Source organism: Pelodiscus sinensis, chromosome 21 (assembly GCF_049634645.1).
Source record: "Pelodiscus sinensis isolate JC-2024 chromosome 21, ASM4963464v1, whole genome shotgun sequence".
NCBI lineage: Eukaryota > Metazoa > Chordata > Testudines > Trionychidae > Pelodiscus > Pelodiscus sinensis.
The window spans coordinates 20,036,951-20,062,774 of record NC_134731.1 but is presented as its reverse complement, the minus strand read 5'-3'; the positions used below and the strand labels follow the sequence as shown (position 1 = coordinate 20,062,774).

Sequence of the window (25,824 nt, the reverse complement as noted above, 5' to 3'; positions counted from 1 at the left end):
CTGTGTAGTGTGGTGTTTATGTGACTATTATTGATATCAACCTCAGCCTAGAACATCCACAGAGATCTGCTTCCTGGACACCGTAGTACAAATAAATGGTGGGATTTTCATTTACAGGTTGAACCTCTCTGGTCCAGGACTCTCTGGTCTGGCAACATCCCAGCAGCGAGTCCTGGGGGTCCAGTGGCAGGGAGCAGCGCTGGGAGTCTGGGGGCATGGCAACCCTGGGGCTGGCTGTTGAGCCCTGGTGCTGGCCACAGAGCCCTGGTAGCCCCAGGACTGGTTGCAGAGCCCCGGGGGCCCTGGGGTGGTAGAGCCCGGGGCAATGGAGCCCCAGCAGCCCCAGATCCACAGCAGTGCCCTGATAGCAGCAGAGCTCTGTGAGGCAGAGGGGTCCAACCTGTATATCTACTCAGGGGCGGATGAGAGTGCCGCGGGGCCCCGGGCAGCAAAATTTCACGGGGCCCCCCCTTTGACACTGCGCATGCGCCGTGGTGCCAAGGTGCATGCACGGGGCCTCGGGAAGCACGGGGCCCGGGGCCGCCGCCCCGCTCGCCCTGCCCTAAATCCGCCGCTGTATCTACTCAGCAGAGTAAATCTAGTTTTCTCTGAGATTAAAGAAGACCATATGAATTGAATTATACACAAAGGGGTGCAAGAGAATGAAGGGGAGAAAGAATAGGATGAAATATACAGAACTGGGGAAAGGGATGAGGGAAATGGGAATAGTTTTTATGTATCTGTTGCAGAACTTGCAAAATTCTGCTTGCACATAGCTAATAATTGGTTGATTTGATGGACAAGTGAGATATGTTTTTTTCTCCATTATTATCCTGGTAAAGGGTAGCCCAGAATTTAGCACTAATGACATTCCAGGACATTTTTGAAGGGCTTCTATATGTCCTGAGTTTTCTGTCACAGTGACTAATTAATTTATAACAGGAAAATTGAATAGTCCGCCCCCCTCCCCCCAACTATTGTCAGGATAAAAGGAGGCCAAGGATATTTTGAGTAAGTGAGTGAATTTTCAGGGCAGGTGTGCAAGGCATTGATAGGTTGGGCTCTTTTTGCTCAGAAAGCAAATAGAAACTAGATATTCATTTAATCTTAAATGAAATTTCTAAATCAGAGTCTCTCAAACTAGCAGTTGTGACTCTCAGGCGTTTGTGAGATTATTACATGGGTCACAAACTGTCAGCATTGACCCCCAAAACATGTCTTGCCTCCAGCATTTATAATAGCGTTAAATAGTAAAAAAAAAAAAAAAATCCTAATTTTGATGTATAAGGGGAGTTTGCATTAGAATTTTGTTGTGCAAAGAAACAATACAAACCTCTGAGGATCATCTAGGTAAAGGAACATAGCTAGGAAAGTACAAGTAGCTGGTTGCAGATCTTTTCTTCATCATCAGCATTGGTGGTTCAGTGGTAGAATTCTCGCCTGCCACGCGGGAGGCCCGGGTTCGATTCCCGGCCAATGCAGTTGTGCTTTTTTTTTTTCTCTCTCTTTTCCCCACGCCGCACCCTCTCCCCCCCCCTCCGTAAAGGACTCCAGGCCGGCCTGGGCTAAGCCCCGCCCACAGAGCGCGAGGCCCCGCGCGGGAAGGACGGAGGCTGCGCTAGGCCGGGAGCGCTGAGGGCGGGATGGAAGTGTAAGGCACCGCGGCGCGTGCAGGCCGCTCCCGGGAGGGGGGGCGCTGAGAGGAGCCTGGGGGGTCAAAATGGGGCACAGCCGGGGGGAGGGGCGCCTCTGTGCGGGGCTTGGCTGCAGGGGGGGGGGGAGCAGCCCCGCTGTGGGGCAGGCCGGTTGTCGGGGCTGGAGGGGGCCCCGGGGGTGTCTGGCTGTGGGGCAGCCCCGCTGTGGGGCAGGCCGGTTGTCGGGGCTGGAGGGGGCCCCGGGGGTGTCTGGCTGTGGGGCAGCCCCGCTGTGGGGCAGGCCGGTTGTCGGGGCTGGAGGGGGGCCCCGAGGGTGCCTGGCTGTGGGGCAGCCCCGCTGTGGGGCAGGCCGGTTGGGGCTGGAGGGGGCCCCGGGGGTGTCCGGCTGTGGGGCAGCCCCGCTGTGGGGCAGGCCGGTCGGGGCTGGAGGGGGCCCCGGGGGTGTCTGGCTGTGGGGCAGCCCCGCTGTGGGGCAGGCCGGTCGGGGCTGGGGGGGGGCCCGGGGTGCCTGGCGGCGCAGTGGGATGTGGCTGTGGAGGGGGAGGCGGCTGGGAGCGGGCCCTGGGGGGGGCGTTTCGAGGGGGGTTTCTCTGTCAGTGGGGCTGATCGAGAGTGCAGCCTGGCAGGTGGGATCCAGCCCCGCAGGGGTGCTCTGGTGAGGGGCAGGTGCCCCCCAGCCTGCGGGAGTGAGCGGTTCCCTTCACCCCTTTGCCAGCAGCTACTGCGGTCAAGGTCAGGGCGTAGCGGGTCCTGACCCTGCGGTGAGCTCTGGGGGGTGGACTCTTGCCCAGGGCTGAGCTGCCTTGACTGTGGTAGGACACTGTGCAAGTGCAGCATCCCACCCGCCACACTCCCCTCCTGCTCCTCAAGCAGGCCCTAGTCGAGGAAAATCTTCAGATAAAATTGTCCTGAAACTCTAGAGCAGTGGTTCCCAAACTGCCGGCTGGGACCCCACGGCGGATCACAACTCATTTTAATGGGGTCACCAAGACTGGCTCAGACTTGCTTGGGGCCTGGGGCCAAAGCCTGGCTTCAGCCCTGGGCAGCGGGGCTCAGATTACAAACCCCCTGCTTGTGGCTGAGGCCCTTGCTTGGCTTCAGCTTTGGTCCCGCACCTCCAGTACTGGGGCTATAGCTTTGCACTCTTCACCTCTGCAAAAAGTTGACACACGGCTTTGGTTTAGCAATAGAATGTATTGCAATGTTACAATCATAAGGTGCCAATAATAATTATTTTATAATGAAGGGCTCCCAACAATAAAATAAACAGTATTCTATAAAGAAAAATCTTTTCAGTAATATTTCACGTAGAACTAGGGCTGTGAAAGGTTAACTAGTGAGGTTTACTGGTTACAGTTAACCAGTGGGGGCTGGAGCAGCCCCCCAACTCGCAGCGTGCTTCTCCAGCCCCCCACCGGGGCCTGCCACAGGAGGGAGCTGCTCCAGCCCAGCCAGAACAGCAGGCTCATGCACCCGCAGCAGGGGAAAGGAGATGCTCCAGCTTAGTCACAGGGGTAGAGGGGCCACTTTAGCCCAGCCAGAGTTGCCTTCATTTAATGGTTAAACATAAAGTTTAATTAACAAACTAAATGGGACTTTACATCCCTACTTAGGATTGCAATTAAGGCCATCAATAATTCTCTAAGGCAGTCTAATGCATTACTAAGGCCAGGTCTTCACTAGACCCAGAAGGTTGTCTTAAGGTACACAACTCCAGCTATGTAAATAATGTGGAGTTGGCATACCTTAAGCCAAGCTTGGTGCTGTCTTCACAAAGGGAGTCTGAAGGGAGCAAAGGCTCCTGTTGGCTTCCCTTACTCCTCACAACTGTGTTTCATTATGTTGTTCAGTTTAAAGTCCAGCTAGCCTGGCAAAATATAAACTGCTTGCAAAAAAATCCCAACTCTGAGCAGTTTGTTTGCCACCTATTGGTACCTGAAAAGTTTGGGCTGTTGTGCCCTGGAAGCCCCTGAACTGTAGACTTGAACATAATTTAAAAATCTCATTCTTCACAGAACTACATCCTGCAAACCTTGTGTTTACTGCACATAATCATCTTATTTTTTTAATTGGATGATTTTATTTGTGATTCTTCTATGTCATTATCTCAAGGAATGTCCCCACACCATAGGGGTTTCCTGTGGAGACTGAAAGCAAAGATTCCAAAGAACTGCATTTGCCAAATAAACAAAAGCAATATGGTTTGTAAAATATGAATGAAAACTGGTGTGTGTGTGTGTGAGAGAGTGAGTGAGAGCACTTACTTGCGGAAGTTTCTCTCAATTAAGTTTAGAAGGTCCCTTTAATTTAAAAACAATAATAGAACCCATGAAAGTTTGTAGAAGGCATTAAACTTATTTGAAGGAGATGAATGTGAGAGTTCCATTTAAAAAGTTGGCTGTCTGACACTATATTGTGTCTTTTTTATATGAAGCAACTCAGGCACCATGGGAAAAGTCCTTATTTTGTTTTGTTTGATAACTTTTTGTTGTTGTTACTACTGTCTGTTCAGCATAATGCGTTGCTCTGGTGAGGTATAGTGCTCTTGCCTATTTTTTAAACATAACATTTATTTATGTATTTTAAAATATAATTATAGTATTTTTTCCCAATTAAGAATGTCCTAATTAAGTAAATTTGCATAACTCAGAGCAAACTTGTTTAGCTTAACGATAGTGAATGGCAATTATTTTTTTTGTTGATGGGGATAGAATTATTATACATTTCACTTAATAGGGAAGCATTTGGCAGGTGTTGAGTGATGGGAAACTCTAAACTTCAGTCTGCTAATATGGAACTTTTCAAATAAACATTAAAAGAACACAATAAAGATGAAATTTAATGACTATTATTCTTTCATTTGCGTTCTGTGCAGTATGCTTTTTTTTAATAATCTTGTGTTAAGGGTCCACCTTCAGGGAATTTTTCACTATGATTATTTAGGATGTTAAGCCAGTCCAGGGGCTGTCCCAGTTAAGATGATTCTGTTGTGCAAGTTAAACACTTGATGATACAAATATTCTTACACAAATTAATTAATTGTGTAAGAATATTTGTAATAGCTATGTTTGAAGTTTGTGAAAATAAGTAACTCCTAAAGGCAGCAATAGCTAGGAATTGTAGAGGATTTAACAGAATTAAATCTTGAAGATTTTATTTAAAAAATTCTCAGAATTTACTGAAAAATGTCCGTCTCGTCCCGTCCCGTCCCCCCCCCCCGATCAGTAAAAAAGAGAGAATGGATTTGTGACCGTTTCTTTTGAGACATGCATAATTTTCTGTTTTTCAGGAAAGATGCAAATGCTGCATTGCTGAGTAACCTTGAGGTAAGTTAATTTGCTCCATGATTTTAAACTGACAACTTAACATCATCACAGCGAGTCAAAATATATTCTTTTTGATGTCAATGAAAACATGGACCAGAGCAGATAAAAATGTCTCCAAGAAATCTGGGAGACCTGTTTGTGACTTTTGCTTTTTCACATGTGGATTTCTTTGTTTTTAATTAGCTTGGTAAAATGGGGGCTCTCATCCTGGTTTAAAAGGTGACTTAGAAATGATATTATTGGCACTGTTTGCATGACAAATATGAGCAGGGTTGGATTAGGGATGTAAGCAACTAGTTGACTACCTGATAAGCAAATGCTTATTGGGTAGTTAAGTAGGAACTCGACTAGTTGCTCCCCCCCACACTTGCTGCCTTTATCAGAGGGATGCAGCAAGGGGGCGGGGAGAGCACCGTCTACGTGGGGGGGCAGGAGAAGTAGAAGGCATCGGGGAAATGGCACAAGTGGGGATCGAAACAGTCCCACTCGTTCCGGTTGGACTGCTGCTCCTCTCCATTTGAAACGTACAAGAGCTACCTGCGGATTCCCGCTACTTTTCCCTTTGAAATATAACATTTCAAAGCAAGAGGCTCAACAGGATAGCAAGCACCCCCCTTACTGACTAATCGAATAGAAATTCCATCAACTACTCTATTAGCGAATTAATCGAAATTTAACATCCCTAGCTTGGATCCCAAATCAGTAATAAACCCCCAAATGTTAGAATTGTGTGTGTTCTTAAATCCATGAGAAAATAGTCCTTCAGAACATTTTAATTATCTCTCTCTTCATTCACATGTTTATGTTAATTTTCTGAATATCCTTACTTTGCATGTAGTATTCGTAATCTAGGGTTTGATTCTCCACTCTTTTACACCAGTTTTTCATCTGGGAAACTTCCCTGGTTTCTTTGCAGTTATACTTTTTACTCATCAGGCCCAAAATCTTTAAGTTGTCAACTTTGTATCCATAGAAAGTGATGCCTAAGGCCAGGTCTCCACTAGGGGGGCAAAGTAGAAGTAAGGTTCACAACTCCAGCTATTTGAATAGCATACCTGAAGTCAACATACCTTAGTTCGACTTACCCCATCATCCCTACTGAGGGTGTCGACAGGAGAAACTCTTTCATTGACTTCCCTTACTCTTCATGACCTGGGGGAGTACTCGGGTTGACATGAGCGTGACCGATGGTCCATTTAGTGTACCTTTATTAGAGCCACTAAACTGACCTCTGGGAGATGGTTCTCTGCAGCATTGATCTCCCAGTCAGTGAAGACAAGGCCTAAATGGAAAACCAGTTTTAAGAGAGAGCCAAGAGAATTATACATATAAATCAAAAATGAATACTACAAAAAATAGAAACATGGACAAATTGCTAAGTATGAGTACAGAAGAATAGCACATGCATAGAAGGACAAACTCACAAAGACTAAGAGCCAAAATGCATAATTCGTAGAAGAGGCCATAAATGGCTGTAAAAAGAGGCTCTATAAGTAAAGAGTGAGAGAAAGACGAAGGAAAGTGTAGACCCAGTACTTAGTGGGAAGGGGAGTTAAGAATGGATGCCATTAAGAAAGCTGAGGTGTTAAATGCCTATTTTATTCACTCTTCACTAATAACGTTAATAGTGAATAGCTATTTAACACAGTTAATATTAGCCAGGGGAAAGGTGTGCGAACATTAGGTAAATTAGGTGTATTCAGGTAAGCAGGGCCTGATGAAATTCACCTTAGAATTAGGGAGCTAGATGAAGCAATCATTAGTGATTATCTTTGCGAGCTCATGGCGAACAGGTGAGGTCTCATATCTGGACAGGTACAGAATACTTATCTTTAGAAAGAGGACCCATATAAAGCAATAATATCAATATGTGAAAAGATGCTGGAATCAATTATGTAAGCACTTACTGGATAATGAGGTAATAAATAATAGCCAACATGGATTTGTCAAGAATAGGTTGGTCTGCCATGATTTGATTTCTGTCTTTGAGTTAGTGACCTAGTGGATGGGAAGAAGCTGTAGGCATGATATATATTAGGGTATGTCTATACAGCACACTTATTTCAAAATAAGCTATTCCGGAATAGTTATTCCGAAATAGTTTTTCGAAATAGCACATCTACACTGCAGGGAAGCCTCAAAATTAGTCCAAACTAGGCTTCCCTAATGTAGATGTGCTATTTTGATTTAGAGCCCCTGGAGGCACTGAGGAGGAATAACTTAGAATGGCCTTGGTGAGGAGCTATTTTGAAATAGCAGGAGTGCAGAGTCTCCATATGCTTATTTCAAAATAACTATTTCGGAAAAGGCATTTTTCCTAGAATGAGGTTTGGGACTTCAATCACCCTGACATCTGTTGGGAGACCAATACAGCAGTACACAGGCAATCCAGGAAGTTTTTGGAGAATGTTGTGGGGATAACTTCTTGGTACAAGTGCTGAAGGATCCGAACAGGGGACGTGCGCAGCTTGACCTTCTGCTCACAAACAGGGAGGAACTAATTGGGGAAGTAGAGGTGGGTGACAGCCTCGGAAGCAGTGATCATGACATGGTAGATTTCAGGATCCTGACCAAAGGGAGAAAAGAGAGTAGTAAAATACACACCTTGGATTTCAGAAAAGCAGACTTTGAGTCCCTCAGAGACCTGATGGGCAGAATCCCCTGGAATGCTAACATAAAGGGGAAAGGAGTCCAGGAGAGCTAGCAGTATTTTAAAGAAGCCTTATTGAAGGCACAGAAAGAAACCATTCCAATGTGTAGCAAGAGAAGCAAACATGGTAGGAGACCGGATTGGCTTACAGGGGAAATCCTTGGTGAACTTAAGCACAAAAAGGGAGCTTATAAAAAGAGGAAACTTGGACAAATGACCAGGGAAAGCTATACATGTATAGCTTAAGAATGCCGGAGGGTTATCAGGAAGATGAAAGTGCAATTGGAATTGTGACTGGCAAAGGATGTGAAGGATAACAAGAAAGATTTCTACAGGCATGTTAGCAAGAAGAAGGTGATCAGAGAGGGTGTGGGGCCCCTATAGGATGAAGGAGATAACCTAGTGACAGATGATGTGGGGAAAGCTGAAGTACTCCATGCTTTCTTTGTCTCTGTCTTCACGGACAAGGTCAGCTCCCAGACTAATTCGCTAAGTTACGCAAGATGGGATGAAGATGGACAGCCCTTGGTGGGTAAAGAACAGGTTAGGAACTATTTAGAAAAGCTAAACGTACACAAATCCATGAGTCCGGACTTAATGCATCCGAGGGTACTGAGGAAGTTGGCAAATGTCATTGAGGAGCCTTTGGCTATTATCTTTGAAAAGTCATGGAGATCGGGAGAGATCCTGGATGATTGGAAAAAGGCAAATATAGTGCCCATCTTCAAAAAAGGGAAGAAGGACCATCCAGGGAACTATAGGCCGGTCAGTCTTACCTTGGTCACTGGAAAAATCATGGAAGGGATCCTTAAGGAATCCATTTTGAGGCACTTGGAAGAGGGGAAAGTGATCAAGAATAGTCAGCATGGATTCACAAAGGGCAAGTCGTGCCTGACCAATCTGATTAGCTTTTATGATGAGGTAACTGGCTCTGTAGACAAGGGCAAGTCAGCGGATATGATGTACCTTGACTTTAGCAAGGCTTTTGATATGGTCTCCCACAATATTCTTGCCAGCAAGTTAAGGGAATGTGGATTGGATAAATGGACGGTAAGATGGATAGAAAGCTGGCTAGAAGGTCGGGCCCGGCCGGTAGTGATCAACGGCTTGATGTCAGGATGGTGGTCGGTTTCTAGTGGAGTGCCCCAAGGTTCGGTTCTAGGACCGCTTTTGTTCAATATCTTTATTAATGACCTGAATGAGGGGATGGATTGCACCCTCAGCAAGTTTGCAGATGATACTAAGCTGGGGGGAGAAGTAGATACACTCGAGGGCAGAATTAAGGTCCAGAGTGACTTAGACAAACTGGAGGATTGGGCCACAAGAAATCTGATGAGGTTCAACAAGGACAAGTGCAGAGTCCTGCACTTGGGATGGAAGAATCCCAAGCATTGTTACAGGCTGGGGACCAACCAGCTAAGTAGTAGTTCTGCAGAAAAGGACCTGGGGTTTACAGTGGATGAGAAGCTGGATGTGAGTCAACAGTGTGCCCTTGTGGCCAAGAAGAATAATGGCATATTAGGTTGCATTAGGAGGAGAATTGCCAGCAAATCCAGAGATGTGATTATTCCCCTTTATTTGGCTTTGGTGAGGCCACATCTGGAGTATTGTGTCCAGTTCTGGACCCCCCATTACAAAAAGGATGTGGACGCATTGGAGAGGGTCCAGCGGAGGGCAACCAAAATGATTAGGGGGCTGGAGCATATGACCTATGAGGAGAGGCTGAGGAAGTTGGGTCTGTTTAGTCTGCAGAAGCAAAGTGTGAGGGGGGATTTGATAGCAGCCTTCATCTTCCTTAAGGGAGGTTCCAAAGAGGATGGAGAAAGGCTGTTCTCGGTAGTGATGGATGGCAGAACAAGGAACAATGGTCTCAAGTTGTGGTGGGAGAGGTCCAGGTTGGATATTAGGAAAAACTATTTCACTAGGGAGTGGTGAAGCACTGGAATGGGTTACTTAGGAAAGTAGTGGTGTTTCCATCCCTAGAGATTTTTAAGTCTCTGCTTGACAAAGCCCTGGCTGGGTTGATTTAGTTGGGATTGGTCCTGCCTAGAGCAGGGTGCTGGACTTGATGACCTTCTGAGGTCTCTTCCAGCTCTATGGTTCTATGATTTTATGATTCTAAGGTTTTACCATGTTATATAAGAAACGTCCACCTTTTTTTTTTTCTAGTGAAGAGCAGGGTTTGCAAGCCTCCTTTTTTACACTCTTCTGAGTGAAAGTACCTTTTTGGTGATGGTAAAATAGAAATGTGACATTTGTAAATTCAACCATGTAGCTTTAGAATTTTAGTATTTTATTTTTAAAGGCTTTAAAAACTGTACTTTTTCAGATTATTTCCTTGCTGACCTTTTGGGTTTACACATCTATTTTGTCATAATTTTGTGATAAGTATTGAAGTGTTTGACTAGGGTGTAGTATACCACCTGGCAGTCATTAAAAGAGCTTTGAGGAAGTATTTGAAAGGAACTTTCTTGTTTAAGAAATAGAAACTAGCCATGGCTTTATTTCATAGGATATAGGTGTAGTATTAAATGTCCGTTTTAAGAACTGTAGAACAGAATGCAAGAAGTACTGAAGAGATTATCACTTGCCTAATCAATTCTTTCCATTACTTCTGTGTATATCTTTTCAATCATGCAAGGATGTTATGGTAAAATTGGATACAAATCCCGTCATTCATATGCAAGGAGAATTCTTGCATTGTGTAAGTCTTCTGGCACCCCAGAACAATGGCCTGGTGCAGTGAGGTGCTTTGCAGATTGGACACTTAATTATATGTGCTAAACTTACTTTAAAGCCACTTTCTGTCCCTCATTCTGCAACATCATAATCTTAGCCTCAATATCTCCCCACTATTGCTAAATACACCCATATGTGCTAAGTGAGAAAGTGAAAGGAAGTGGAAAATTGAATTACTGAAGATTCTGCTTATTCACCATTTCCCTTTTTCAGCATAGTTGTCTCAGCACATAGAGCTTTTTAATTCTTTTCAGAAAGAGGTTTGCAGTCTGCAGTGGCAGGCATTTTAAGCACATATTTTAAACAGTTTTCAGTGTACAAACTCTTCTAAAACTTGGATCCTGTTTTCCTTAGGCTGTTATTTGGTGCTTCTTTCCTTTGTACTGCAATTTGACCAGGATGTCTAAATCAGTCAGTGCCAAACTAATATTTTGGCACTAAAAATGGTCAGAATAAAGCACAGAACTGTGAATCAGGAGATTTGAGTTCCGTCCTTGATTATTTAAAAAAGATTTCCTTTTGTGCCTCCTTTTCATCGTCTGCAAAACAACAAGCAATTCTTTCTCCCTATTCTGTGTTGATTAGGCCGTAGCTGGAGAATTGTGTCCAGTTTTGGGCGCCACATTTAAGGAAAGATGTGGACAACTTGGAGAAAGTCCAGAGAAGAGCAACAAAAATGATTAAAAGTCTAGAAAACATGAGCTTTGAGGGCAGATTAAAAGTACTGGGTTTGTTTAGTCTGGAAAAGAAAGAACTGAGATGGGCACAACAATTTTCAAGTACCTAAAAGTTTGTTACAAGGAGGAAGGAGAAAAATTGTTCTTAACCTCTGATAAGACAAGAAGCAATAGTCTTAAATTGCAGCATCGGAAAATTAGGTTGAACATTAGGAACAACTTCCTAACTGTCAGGGTAGTTAACTACTGGAATAAATTGATCAGGGATGTTGTGGAACCTCCATAATTGAAGATTTTTAAGAGCAGATTAGATGAACATCTGTCAGGGTGGTCTAGATGCTGCTTGTTCCTGCCATTAGTTCAGGGGACTGGATTTGATGACCTCTTGAGATCCCTGAGGATATGTCTAAACTACATCCCTTTTTCAATAAAGGAATGTAAATTAGACATATCAAAAATGGCAAATGAAGCCGGGATTTGTATTTCCCACGCTTCATTTGCATAATGGCATCCATGGTGGTGTGTGGTGTGTGTTTTTTTTTTTTTTTTTTTTTTTTTAAAAACACTTTTCGGGAAAAAAAACAACCCCATGGTCAAGATGGGGATCTTTCGACAGAAATGCCCCCATTTTGAAAGAGCCTGTAACCTAAAAAATGGGGTTATAGGATCTTTCAAAACGGGGGCATTTCTGTCAAAAAATCCCCATTTTAATTGAGGTGTTTCCCCCCTCCCCGAAAAGCAGCTTTTCAAAAAAAAAACAAACAAACAAACCATGGATGCCATTATGCAAATGAAGCGCAGGAAATTCAAATCCCGGCTTCATTTGCAATTTCAATATGTCTTAATTTACATCCCTTTATCGAAAAAGGGATGTAGTTTTAGACATACCCTTACAATCCTATGATGCTATGAAGATTATAGGAAATATCTCATGTATGATTAGGATACTAGTCATGTAAGGACTGTACTGATTAAGATAAAGGAAGGGGGAATTTTGCACAATTTCTTCCTGATCGCCTTCTGAAAGAGAAAATATTACAAAAGAGTTTGAATAAGTAAAGTGTACATTCACTTTCCCTCATACAGTGGGGAATATTTATCTGTATGTAGGTTTTGTGGAATCAGTGTCCTCTTTCAAGGCTTAATTTTGTTATTTTTAATTATACTGTATTCAGTACAGAAAGACTCCATTTGTTTGAGGGTGTATTATAGCAACATTTGTGGTAATGGCAGAATTAGCTTTAGAACTGGTAATAATCGTATTTCATTGCATAATTTTATGAACCAGTAATTTTTACAAGGCCGCTTGTGGTGACCACTTTTTCTTTTGAGGCTTTTGGGTAAGGCTTCAAGAAGTAGTGATAGTCCATTAAAATATCAACAGGGTTTGGCCCAACAATTTTTACATCTTTTTGTTCAACATAATTAAAACCCTACCAATGTCACAGCCTTGAAAAATGGGGTCACAGACTGTGAAATCTGGTCTTCCCTGAGAAATCTGAAGTTTTGTGCGTTTTTACCTTAGACTGTGCAGACTTCACAGGGGAGACCACTGTTTCTCAGATTGCAGATCCTGACCCTAAAAGTGTAGCCCGGGAAGGGGGTGCAGTGTTAATTTAGGGGGGTTGGAGTATTCCCATCCTTACTTGTGTGCTGGAGAACAGCAGCTGTTGGCTGGGTGCCCACTTTTGAAGAGGCTGTGGCAGCGGCAGCAAGAAAGTAAAGATAGCAGTAGTGCATCCCCTCTTATAATAATCCTGTGACCCACCCTACAACTCCTTTTTGGCTCCAGACTCCTACAACTATAGACTGAAATTTCAGATGTAAATATCTAAAATAATGAAATTCAATTATTTTTAAAATCCTATAACAGTGAAATTGACCAAAATGGTTCCTGAATTTGGTAGGACTCTAAATAATACTTCAAGACCAGTAATCCTAAATTAGAACGAGCTACTGTCTCATTTCTTGTATACATTTTTTTTCTGTTACTAAAATGTGCTTCATTTTAATCACCCAGTCAATTAGGGCAACATAATCTTTTTTATTTGGTAATATTTTAATAACATATTTTTAAAAAACTGCAGTAGAAAAAATGCTTAACTAATTCAAAAAATCTTGTAAAGTATTTTAGTAATAAAAGACTTTTTTTTGTTTTAGGTGTTCCAGCTATTAACCGAACTTAAGCAGCAGCGCAAAGATAGTGGAAAACACAAACAGAGCTCTGGCCAGCAAAATCTGAACACCATTATGTATGAAGTGAGTATAGTTATAAAACCATGTTATGCCCACATCTTGAATACTTCATACAGATGTGGTTGCTTCATCTTAAAAAGGCATATTGGCATTTAATTCAGATGACAGGCTTGGATAAGTTGCAAGATGTATTATCTGTCATCTTGGATTCTCATTCATTTAATCAAAGAAATAAAATCTAACATGTCCTTTAAAAGCATATGTTAGTGAAAAAGATAAAGAGAACAAAGAAGTGAATTTTCACTAAAAATATTTGAATGAATTATTTTAGTATCTTTGTAAAGTTTGTTTTTAATTGTAATCTGCATAAATAACTTGTGAGCTCTTTGAGAAAATACTGCCAAATACGCTGATTAAAAGACTCTTAAAACATCTGAATACTAGAAGCCTTTGTTTCAGCTTTGTGGAGCTTACATTAGCTATTTATGACCTAGTAATTAGTTCCACACTCACTGAATTCTTGGACACTTGGCAGAAAATAAGTTTACATTGTCCCAAGGATGAATAAGATAGTTATTCAGTCCAACATTAACAACAACTGGCCTTTTTAAACAAGCTTTTGAGACTCTCTGTATTGTTAGAATTATACATATTATAGCTTTTAAAAACATTCTAAATATCTAATGCTGTGAGAAATATTTTGGTCAATTTGATTTGCCAGTTATGATCATTTCATTCAAATTGATAATGAAAATTTGTTACAGGTGAATATTCTTTTAATTGTATGTGTTTAAATGCTTAGCACTGAAAAAGAACCTTTCATCCCATATACCTCAGTGCACTTTGCAAATATGGGTAGATATCCCCATGTTATAGGTGAAGTTACAGGAAGGTTAAGTGATCTTTCCAATGCAACAGAGGGAACTTTCATAGTTGGGTTAGAAGAACATAGGAGTTTCTATATTTCTCTAAGAATCAACTTCAGCGGGGTTTCCTTGTAAAATGCTGGAATAATTGCCAACACATAATGACTGTTTTATGTACTGCCTGTTGCTTACACTATCATTAGAAATGAACATGGTCTCTGAGAATCAAGGCAGATCCAAATAACTATGCCAAATATGACAGCACATTCCGTCTTCTGAAAGAAGTTAAAGAACTTAGTTTCCCATTCAGACTTCTCTCAAAAGGTGTGAAGAGATTTTTCATAACATAAAGTGGAGTAACCTATGCTTTTTTCCAACCTTGTGCAGACATTAAAATACATATCCAAAACACCGTGCAGATTCCAAAGTCCTGAGGTTGTAAGAGATTTCCTCATAGCAACAAAAGGCCATAAACTAACCAAGTAAGTAAAGATCTCCTTTTGAGTCTGTGTTTGTGAGTGCATGAGAATATTCAAAATCAGCTCTTCTTAAACAGAATGTAATTATTTGTCTGCTTTGAATCATAGAACCATAGAGCTGGAAGAGACTTCAGAAGGTCATCACGTCCAGCCCCCTGATCTAGGCAGGACCAATCCCAACTAAATCAACCCGGCCAGGGCTTTGTCAAGCCGGGACTTAAACACCTCTAGGGATGGAGACTCCACTACCTCCCTAGGTAACCCATTCCAGTGCTTCACCACCCTCCTAGTGAAATAGTTTTTCCTAATATCCAACCTGGACTTCTCCCATCACAACTTGAGACCATTGCTCCTTGTTCTGCCATCTGTCACTACTGAGAACAGCCTCTCTCCATCCTCTTTGGAACCACCCTTCAGGAAATTGAAGGCTGCTATCAAATCCTCCCTCACTCTTCGCTTCTGCAGACTAAACAGATCCAAATCCCTCAGCCTCTCCTCACAAGTCATATGCTCCAGCCCCCTAATCATTTTGGTTGCCCTCCGCTGGACCCTCTCCAATGTGTCCACATCCTTTTTGTAATGGGGGGCCCAGAACTGGATACAATACTCCAGATTTGGCCTCACCAAAGCCGAATAAAGGGGAATAATGACATCTTTGGATCTGCTGGCAGTGCTCCTCGTAATGCAACCTAATATGCCATTAGCCTTCTTGGCTACAAGGGCACACTGGTGACTCATATCCAGCTTCTCATCCACTGTAACCCACAGGTCCTTTTCTGCAGAACTACTACTTAACTGGTTGGTCCCCAGCTTGTAACTATGCTTGGGATTCTTCCGTCCCAAGGGCAGGATTCTGCACTTGTCCTTGTTGAACCTCATCAGATTTCTTGTGGCCCAATCCTCCAATTTGTCTAAGTCACTCTGGACCCTATCTCTGCCCTCAAGCGTATCTACCTCTCCCCCTTGCTTAGTGTCATCCACAAACTTGCTGAGGGTGCAATCCATCCCTCATCCAGGTCATTAATAAAGAAATTGGTTTATTTTTCTAATCAATTTCACAGAAAAAGAAGGGCAAATTTTAATTTCTTTGTCCAAACTATACTTTTCTTGTCAGATGAAAACCTACACACATATACATTTGCTTTAAGTGGATGTTTGCCAACATTTTCTGTTTGCCTGTATTTCCCTTAGTGTTCAACATGAGTTCTCATAGTCAAAATGGAAAGAAGTCTTAAAAATGTTTGCTGAGATAGAAACTATTTGAAGTGGATTGATTTTCATAAAAAAGAGGGGCACTAAGAGACACCTCAGTGTATTGTCACCTTGCACATTACTAGCCTCAGAAAAATTAATCCATTCCTAAAATAGTGGATGGCTCCTCAGCAAAGAATAGGCAGTGTGACAGATAATGAAGTCCCAGTGAAGATGTATGGGCAATTTGTAATCTGTTGAAGAAACTAATTATTGCCTGAGTCTCTGAGTTGCAGGTGTTCAGTATTTCCCAGGAGCATACCCTCTAATTTATTCATGTTGAGCAAATTAAGATCATCCTGCCCCTGTGTTCCTTGAACACTACAAGTAAGTCTTCTGTGATTTCCAGGAAATGTGTGTTCACTTGAATCAACAAACAGACAGCAGCCTGTCTCTTCTGGGCAATTCAGAGTAGAATCATAGAACCATAGAGCTGGAAGAGACCTCAGAAGGTCATCAAGTCCAGCCCCGTGCCCTAGAAGTTTGACTGGCTTCCCTCATACCTACAACAAGCTTCCAAAACATGTGTGAATGGATATTCCTTCCGCCTGAATGGGTATTCCTAGTGCCTTTTTCCACCTTGCAGCAGACTGGGAGTGAAGTCTGTCATACATTTTCAGACTCATGAGAATTGGGAGGAGTGAGTACATTTCCCCCTTTTGCATAGCTTTAAATTATCTTTTTCCATCTTTCCTTTTTCAAACGCAGCTTTTCACAAAGGCTCATTTGTTTTCTTAACTCTTGATTTACACCACAAGGGAACAGTGTACTCCACGTGGACACTCTGACTACTTTTTTCTTCTCTGGAGATTTCATAAAGAAATCTTGCTCTAGGGAGAAATCTGACTTAGTCCTGTCCAAAAAGAGGACACACGTTAAAAAAATTTCTTCAAGGAGCATCCCTGGGGGTGCTCCACCTTAGGTGTCTTGGGCGCGGCTGCGCGCCTAGTCAGAGATAGTTGATAGCCGTGCTCTCTGGTGTGCCGCGCATGCCTAGATGAGCCCCCCACCTAAGGAGGGCTGCCTCACTACCCAAGGTCAATGGTCGGACCAGAATCCAGCTTCCACATAAACGTTCTGGAGCTCAGGGCAGTATTCTACACGTGTCAACACTTCCTACATCAAATAAAAATTGTACAGTTCAGATTTTCACGGACAATCAGGCAACAACTTTTTACATAAACAGGCAAGGATCTTTCCTGTTATGCAGAGAAGCTGTCCACCTCTGGACATGGTGCATAGTGTATGACAGGCCTCATACCTCCCGGGCAGAGACAATCTAATGGCCAACAGACTCAGCAGAAACTTCAAATCCGAGCACGAATGGGAACTGGATCCATTGATATTATAAAAGCTTGAAAAAGGAAAGATGGAAAAACACTTGGAAGGTAATAAAGTGATAGGGAATAGCCAGCATGGGTTTGTGAAGAACAAGTCATGCCAAACTAATCTGATAGCTTTCTTTGATAGGATAATGAGCCTTGTGGATAAGGGAGAAGCGGTGGATGTCATATACCTAGACTTTAGTAAGGCATTTGATACGGTCTCGCATGATATTCTTATTGATAAACTAGGCAAATATAACTTAGATAGGGCCACGATAAGGTGGGTGCATAATTGGCTGGATAACCGTAGTCAGAGAGTTGTTGTTAACGGTGCTAAATCCTACTGGAAAGGGATAACAAGTGGAGTTCCTCAAGGGTCTGTTTTGGGACCCGTACTGTTCAATATCTTCATCAATGATGTAGATATTGGGATAGAGAGTACGCTTATTAAGTTTGCAGATGATACCAAACTGGGTGGGGTTGCGACTTCTTTGGAGGATAGGGACATAATTCAAAATGACCTTAGCAAGTTAGAGAAATGGTCAGAGGTAAACAGGATGAGGTTTAATAAAGAGAAATGCAAAGTGCTCCACTTAGGAAGGAACAGTCAGTTCCATACCTACAAGATGGGAAGCGACTGTCTAGGAAGGAGCATGGCGGAAAGGGATCTAGGGGTAATAGTGGACCACAAGTTGAATATGAGTCAACAGTGTGATGCTGTTGCAAAAAAAAGCAAATATGATTCTAGGTTGTATCAACAGGTGTGTTGTAAGCAAAACTCGTGAAGTCATTCTGCCGCTCTACTCTGCACTAGTTAGGCCTCAGCTGGAGTACTGTGTCCAGTTCTGGGCGCCACATTTCAAGAAAGATGGAGAAATTGGAAAGGGTACAGAGAAGAGCGACAAGAATGATTAAAGGTTTAGAGAACATGACCTATGAAGCCAGGCTTCATGAACTGGGCTTGTTTAGTTTGGAAAAAAGAAGATTAAGGGGGGACATGATAGTGGTTTTCAAATATCTAAAAGGGTGTCACAAGGAGGAAGGAGAAAATTTGTTCCTCTTGGTTACTGAGGACAGGACAAGGAGTAATGGGCTTAAAGTGCAGCAGGGGATGTTTAGATTAGACATTAGGAAAAAATTCCTAACTGTCAGGGTGGTCAAATATTGGAATCAATTGCCAAGGGAGGTGGTGGAATCTCCCTCTCTGGAGATATTTAAGACCAGGTTAGATAGACATCTGTCAGGGATGGTGTAGACGGAGCTTGATCCTGCCTTGAGGGTGGGGGGCTGGACTCGATGACCTCTCGAGATCCCTTCCAGTCCTATGATTCTATGATCACCTCTTCACATGCTGGGGGTTTCCTGACCTGGACGTGATTGCAACTAATGCCAACAAGAAGTGTCCACGTTACTGTTCACGTGTGGGCATTGGCAGGCACTCCCCCTGGGGGGGACATGTTTGCAATATGATGGAACACAACACTCTTATATGCCTACCCACCCATCCCCCTCATGCACCGCGGGGGATGGGTGGTTAACAAAATAAGACTGGAATTACCTACGGTGATTCTTATCGCCTTGGACTGGTCGAGACAGATGTGGTACACCTACCTTACTCAAATGTCTACGAAACAATCATGGCATCTTCCATTTCTCCCTCACTTCCTAACACAGGAGAAGGGCACCCTGCATCATCCCAACCTCCAGTCACTCCATCTTCACGCTTGGTTCCTCAGTGGCTCACCTTGTTAGAGCTAACATGTTCGACACAAGTTCAACCAATCTTACTCAACAGTCACAGAATATCAACCAGAAAATCCTACCTTTACAAATGGCACAGGTTCCTGTAGTCAGCTTGACTTCCCGGAGATGTTCCTCCTCCTCCATGTCAGTGGGTGGCCACTCTGCCCCATTGCACGGTCCCTTTAAGCCAAGCCCCCACATCACAAGTCCATGCCTGACCTTCCTTCAGGCGGGCAGCACGCAACCAAGCTGCTGTATCTATCCAGGCCCAGCCCTGGTTCAGGGTGGGCCACGAGTCCACAAAGCCCCTGTTTGGAGATACGCCAAGCCCAGGTTCAGGGCATGGCAACGGGCAATTCAGAGTCAATTTTACAGGCAGGGCGTGGCAGCAAACCAACACAGTTAGTTTCTATCCAGTCCGGGCCCCTGGTTCAGGGCGTGACAGCAAGCAAATACCATCAGTTTATATACAGGCCAGGCCCCTGGTTCAGGGTGTGGCAATAACAAACACAGTCAATTTGGAGGCCCTGGCCCTCAGTCAGGGTGGGACAACACAGTCAGTTCACAGAGGGATCAGGCCCTAGTGCAGGGCATGACAACAAACAAACCCCCTTCAGTTCAACAGGGAGGCCAGGCCCTGGTTCAGGGCGTGGCCGCAAACAAACACAGGTTCAGGGGCTCCTTGTTCAGGAGGGGTGCAGGCCAATTGCCTGCGGTGGTGGCAAGGAGGAGGGAGACTGCCACCCAGTAGGTGGGTGGCGGGGGACGCGCAGGCCCACCCACTCCACTGTGCCCTGGCCCAGAGCCCTAGGAGTAGAAGTGCAGGCTGCTATGGGCTCAGCAGGGGCTCCAGCCCAAAACGTGCCGGCCTGGGGCCTTTAACAGCCCCCACTAACTCCTGGGCCACTTCCTGTCTCCCCCTCAGCCGGTACCTGACTTTCTAGCTGGGTGCTCACAGGGTCTAGGGCAGGTTCATCCTACTGGGTCCCGGCGGTCCAGTCCAATTCTCTGTGGCTTCCAGGTCTCCAGTGCTCAGCCGGTCTCCTGGTGCAGGCAGTGTCAGGGCCAGGCCTCAGGGTCAGGCTGTGTCAGAGTCCCGGGCCAAGCCTCCGGTCTTGACAGTAGCAGCCGCTTCTCCCAGTTCCAGGGCAAGGATTGGGGCATGGGATCAGGCTGGTCCTCTGCAAGGTCTGTGAAGGTGGCTGGGCCAGGCCTCAGCCTCCCATGGTGGGAGTAGGTAGTCGGCCGCTGGCCCCAGGAAGGTAGGAGGCCCTGGCCAGGCCTCAGTCCCAGCCTTCCAGGCCGGGAGCCCTGAGCACACCTCTGGTCCCTCTGCAGGCTCAGCCCTCACTGAGTCCACCAGCTGGGGTTTTATAGTTCTGGGCCCGCCCCCTAGCTTCTGGTCGGTGGCTGGGAGGGGTCAGCCTCTGCCCAACATGGTGGCTGGAGGGGTTCCTCCTCCTCCTCTGTGTCAGCGGGCAGCCCCACTACAGTTCCTCACATGTAGTGGTACTTGTTAGCAACCACAGCTCCTCTCAGTGTCATCCTGCAATATATGCTAGAGCTGAAAGCCTCTGGACTAGAGCTCAGTTCTCTTAAGGTTCATCTCGCCGCCATAGCAGCACTTCATGAGCCTATCGACAACAAATCAGTTTTTGCTCACCCTACTACCAAACGATTTCTGAGAGGCATACAGACTATTTACCCGTCTCATGGTCCCGCTGCTCCGGCACGGGATCTGAACCTGGTCTTATGAGTCCTCACTATGAAACCATTTGAACCTCTGGCAACATGCTTCATTGGCCGGGAGAGTCAGTGAAATTGGCGCTGTCATGTCAGACCCCACCGTTCACTATATTTTATAAAGACAAAGTACTGTTGCATCCTCGCCCAAAATTTCTCCCAAAGGTTTCCTCACACTTTCACTGTAATGAGCCTATAATCTTACCTGTGTTTTTCCCAAAACCTCACACAAGTGCTAGGTAGACGGTATTGCACACACTTGATGCGAGACATGTGATGTCCTTCTGCTTGGACAGAACTAAGCAATTTCACAAAACAAACAGACTGTTCATTTCCATTACAAAGAGATCGCTTGGCATGCCCATCTCCACTCAGAGAATATCTCGGTGAATAGTGGAATGTATTAGTTTAGCTTACGCTTCTAGCGGACAGTCACCCCGTTCCACATGAAGGCCATTCACCTAGAGCTACCTCCACTATCACGGCCTACGTGCGGGACATTTCCCGCATAGATATTTGTAGGGCGGCCACGTGTTCCTCTGCCCACACATTCGTAAGGCACTATGCCCTGGACAGTTGCCCCTCTAGGGCCATTTTGGCCACACTGTCATCCATACAATGCAAAATACCACCTAACCGAAGCACCCACCTCCTTCACGGGTACGGCTCATAGTCACCTAAGGTGGAACAGCCATAGAGACACTCCATGAAGAAGAAGAGAAGGTTACTCATCTTGTGCAGTAATAGAGGTTCTTCGAGATGGTTGTCTCTGTGGGTGCTCCACCACCGTCCCTCCCTCCCCTCTGCTTCGGTGGACTGCATTCTCCTTCAAAGGCAGAGAAGGAACGGAAGGTTGCCGCGCACGCATGGTGGAGGCACCGTGTGTGCCGTCTGCCTCGCATATGCGATATATTGCAGAGCACGGCTACCAAAAATCCCTGATCAGGCGTGCAGCGGCGCCCAAGACACCTAAAGTGGAGCACCCATTGGGTGTGTCTGGACTATACCTCTCTGTCGACAGAGAGCTGTAGATTAGGCACATTGAAATTGCTAATGAAGCAGGGATTTAAATATTTCATGCTTCATTAGCATAAACATGGCCAATGCTTTTTTTTGAAACAGCTTTTTCAGAAAAAACGGCAGTCTAGATACGGATCTGTCGAAAATAAACCATTTTTCGACAGATCCGTTAGCAATTTCGATGTGCTTGATTTGCATCCCTCTGTCAACAGAGGGATGCAGTCTAGATGTAGCCTTAGGGACAACCATCTCGAAGAACCTCCGTTACTGCACAAGGTGAGTAACCTCTTATCTGTCATATATAGCGCTACAAGGGAAATGCTTACTCCTTTGGAAACAGTAAATTTGACAGAAAGAAAATCCATTCAGCCCCAGGTACCATGTGCCCAGTGTATTAGCAACATTTGGCTGAACACCCAGTATTACTCTTATTGTTGACATTTTACTAATCCTGAGAAGCCACTCGACTTTCACATCAATAGTGTCATTTTTGTTTGTGCAGCTTTCATTCATTTCAATTATAGTTAGCATTAATTGCCCAGAAATTATATCCTACAATGAAGTACTTTGCATAGATCCTATAAACCACATTCATGCCACAATACTTAAAGCACTCTAAGGATTTCTGAGCAAATTACATAATCTAGGAGAACAATTTCATCTTCAAGCATTCAGACAAGCTCTCCTAATCCCTTCCAGGTTGGACATTGAAGTATTGGTGTGTGAGGAAAGTCTTTACTATAATGGCCTGACACTGAGATTGAGAGAGGTATTCCTGAAATCCCCATAACAGACCTTTCCACGTGTAACCAGCAAGTGTCACTTTTTTAAAAGGTACTTCTGATTGTTCATACCCAGTCAGATGTACTGGTTACTGTTCTGCTAAAATTGAGCTGTTCCTTACTCTCCCTCGGATGCTAATCCAGGAAGAGGATTGAAGAATGAATGATTGGCAGTTTTTTATCTAGAAGTATTTTTAAAATCTTATACATCTCAGCTTCATTTACTGGTTCACTGGAGACTCAATAGTTTGTGTTTTGTGCCTTTAATATGCCTCTTTAGAATAGGGACAGTTTAAAAGAGTGTGTCAGTCTTACGGCAGCTGTTCTTTCACTTGTATTTCGATCCATTGCCAAAAAAGGGTGATCTGTACTCAGTGTGGGTGCATCTACACTGCACCAGGAGCTCGAAATAATGACACAATTTGAACTATGCAAATTGTGTAGCTTATTTAGTCAATTTTTAAATAGCTTATTTAATCACTATTCCGAAGTGTCGTTTACTCCTCATGGAATAAGGTTTACAGGGACGTCGGAATAGCGAGCCCATTATATTTTGAAATAACAGGTACACTCAAAAGACCCAACGTAGCACTGCAGCATAGACGTTCTCTGTGTGAACTGAAGAGATATTGTACTTCTGTTAATTGTGGGCAAAGTATTGAATGCTGTCATGATGAATAGAATGAAGATGGCTGTGGATGAAATAATATGAGAAGAATAAATTGTGTTCCGTCCAGATAGATTATGTTGTGAACAGATACTCTTCTGTATATCATCAAAAATCTTATCAACTTTAAAAAGCACTTGATAGTCACATGGAATATTGCTAGAAGCTTTGGAGAATCAGAAAAACTGGTCAACATAATAAGGAGTTTATATGATGGAAGTAAATGTGCAGAAAGATTGCATACATTCTTGGGTGAATAGTTTGATGTTTAGACTAGAGTTAGATGAGAATGTGAGTTATCACCAATCCTCTTTGCATTAGCAATAAATTGGGTGATGAAACAGACAACAATAGGCATTGTGAATGGTGTAAAATGTATGTGCAGAAATGAATTACATGATCTTGATTTTCCTGGTGGTATTGCTTTACTAAATATGATGTGAAATAAGAATGATTGCTCTTCTATCTGAGGTAGAATAGGAAGCCATACAAATGTGATTGAAAATAAATGCAGAGAATACCAAGATTATGAGAGTAAGAAACTGAGCAATGAATGCAAAGGTGTATGTGGATCGATAATAAATTAAACAGGTTAAAAGTGTTCTGCTATCTAAACAGTGTGATGATGTTTAAAGGTGTCTGGGATAAAGACAAGATGAGGAAAAGCAAATGCCACATTTTGGAAGGATGAACAATCTCTGGTCAAACAGAAGTGTCCTCATCAAACTAAAGATAAGATGATACCATGTCCTTGTACTGAGAATGCTATGGAGCTAAGACTTGGCCAATGACAGAGATTGGAAGCTTCCCATCACACACGGCTGAGAAAGAGACAATACATTTAATAGAAGTAATAAAGTAACAAATGTGAGCAGAAGGCAGCTGATAAAGCAGGACATGTTAGAAAATATCCTCAGAGAGGAGACTCAGATGGTTGGGAGAGGGACATTGTGGAAAAGATTGGGAAGAAACTTAGCAAACATTCAGCTGGGTATTCGAGGGATAAAAGAGAAAGTCAGAAAGGATAAGGAAGAATGTGCAGTAGACTGTGACAAGAGGATATTGAATGTGCTGGGCTCCCCAGGGAAGAAGTACTGTATTGATGTATTGATGGCAGAGGAAGAGCTAGGTATGCAACATGAGCTATGTGAGAATAAGAAAGTGGCCTTTTCCATTTGTTATTGCATGGATTGAACATAAGGGGGAGCTGTTACAAAGCAGAATTTTAGATGGTTTTGTTTGCTCAGTGGCTATTCAAGCTACGCTACATGAAGAATTATGCCTTATCAAGCGAATTCTTTTTATTCGGCCCTCCCTTTGCAAACCAACAAGATGAGTAGCCATGGAAGAGAATTGCCTTAGTGACTGGTCATTGTGTCCTAATTTCTAGCAATAGCTTTATAGTTCAAAGCATTTAATATGGTGTGATCCCAGTAAAATAACTGCCACAAGCCTTTTCTTATTCCTCAGAGTGGCCTTGTGGGACCAGCTATCTGATCTGATGCAAGTTTCTCATTATTGCTGCTGTGCTCAGTGAGGCATTTTCCAAAACCCACTTGCTGGAGGTTAGTGGCCCTCAGGACCACTGATGGTGTGGTGGAGCCCAGAGGATGACTGCCCTGGGGCCTGGCATTTCAAAAGGGCCCAGGGCTCCTAGCTGCCACTTCTGCTACTGCATCATTGACAGTGTCTGGAGCTCCAGGTCCTTTAAATTGCCTCTGGAGCCCCACACAGCATAGTCTAAAATCCCAGGCAATACTGAAGGCTGGCAGGGGGAAGGCTAACTCCAGCCCCACCTCTTTCACTTGAGGCCCTGCCCCTTCCAGGAGCATGGAGCGCCCCCCACCCCCATTCTCCTGGGCCAAGGACCTGGCAATTCTGTCGGTCCCCTTGATTACCCTTGTGAGTTTATTTTTCAGTCTTCTTTCAGAAATGTGCATCTGTCTGTTCATCTATGAGTTTGTTTGTTCAAGATCTCTTCCTAACTGGTAAGAGCTAGGACCACCACATTTGATGTGCAGTATGGCTGCTAGAGTTACTGATTAACCAGTTAACCAATAAGTTGATTATAGAATCATAGAATCATAGGACTGGAAGGGACCTCGAGAGGTCATCGAGTCCAGCCCCCCGCCCTCAAGGCAGGACCAAGCTCCGTCTACGCCACCCCTGACAGATGTCTATCTAACCTGTTCTTAAATATCTCCAGAGAGGGAGATTCCACCACCTCCCTTGGCAATTGATTCCAATATTTGACCACCCTGACAGTTAGGAATTTTTTCCTAATGTCTAATCTAAACCTCCCTTGCTGCACTTTAAGCCCATTACTCCTTGTCCTTGTCTCCTTTCATGTTAGTTAATTTTATCGGTTAAACTCTGCCCGCCTGGGGAGTCAGATCCCCTCCCTGCCCCTGCTGTGGGCTCTGCAGTTTAATCTGCCGACAGGCTGTGTCCCAGCACATGCCGGTTCCCAGAAGCCACTCCTTCTTCCAAGGAGCCCTTCAGTTAGGAGCTGGAAGGCTCCATCCCAGCTGCAAAGCCTTCAGCAGAACCTCCCTAGCAGCCCCTGCCAGTCCAGCTCCCGGGGAGGGGACTTCACTCCCTGCAGAACCTGTGGCACATGTAATAACATCCCAGAATTTGATTGTTTCATACAATGGAAAGGGGGGAGTCTGATAGGAGGAAGTTATACTGCAGAATGACCACAG

At 44.1% G+C, this 25,824-nt stretch overlaps 1 protein-coding gene and 1 non-coding gene across 3 annotated transcripts in view; both read left to right on the top strand.

Moving 5' to 3' along the window:
• Positions 1-1,410: 1,410 nt before the first annotated feature.
• TRNAG-GCC (transfer RNA glycine (anticodon GCC)) lies at positions 1,411-1,481 on the top strand. Its single transcript has one exon. It is a non-coding gene; the product is annotated as a tRNA-Gly (tRNA).
• A 47-nt stretch (positions 1,482-1,528) lies between these two features.
• The window catches only part of CRCP (CGRP receptor component), a 47,349-nt gene continuing 23,053 nt past the window's right edge, over positions 1,529-25,824 (top strand). Inside the window, exons 1-4 of one of the 2 annotated variants that reach the window (XM_075905097.1) lie at positions 1,529-1,651; positions 4,945-4,981; positions 13,208-13,306; positions 14,497-14,591. In XM_075905097.1, the coding sequence (XP_075761212.1) occupies positions 1,644-1,651; positions 4,945-4,981; positions 13,208-13,306; positions 14,497-14,591 (239 nt within the window). In that variant the 5' untranslated portion in view covers positions 1,529-1,643. Of the gene's footprint in view, positions 1,652-4,921; positions 4,982-13,207; positions 13,307-14,496; positions 14,592-25,824 lie in introns of those variants that run through there. The other variant, XM_075905096.1, reaches the window with a different exon arrangement.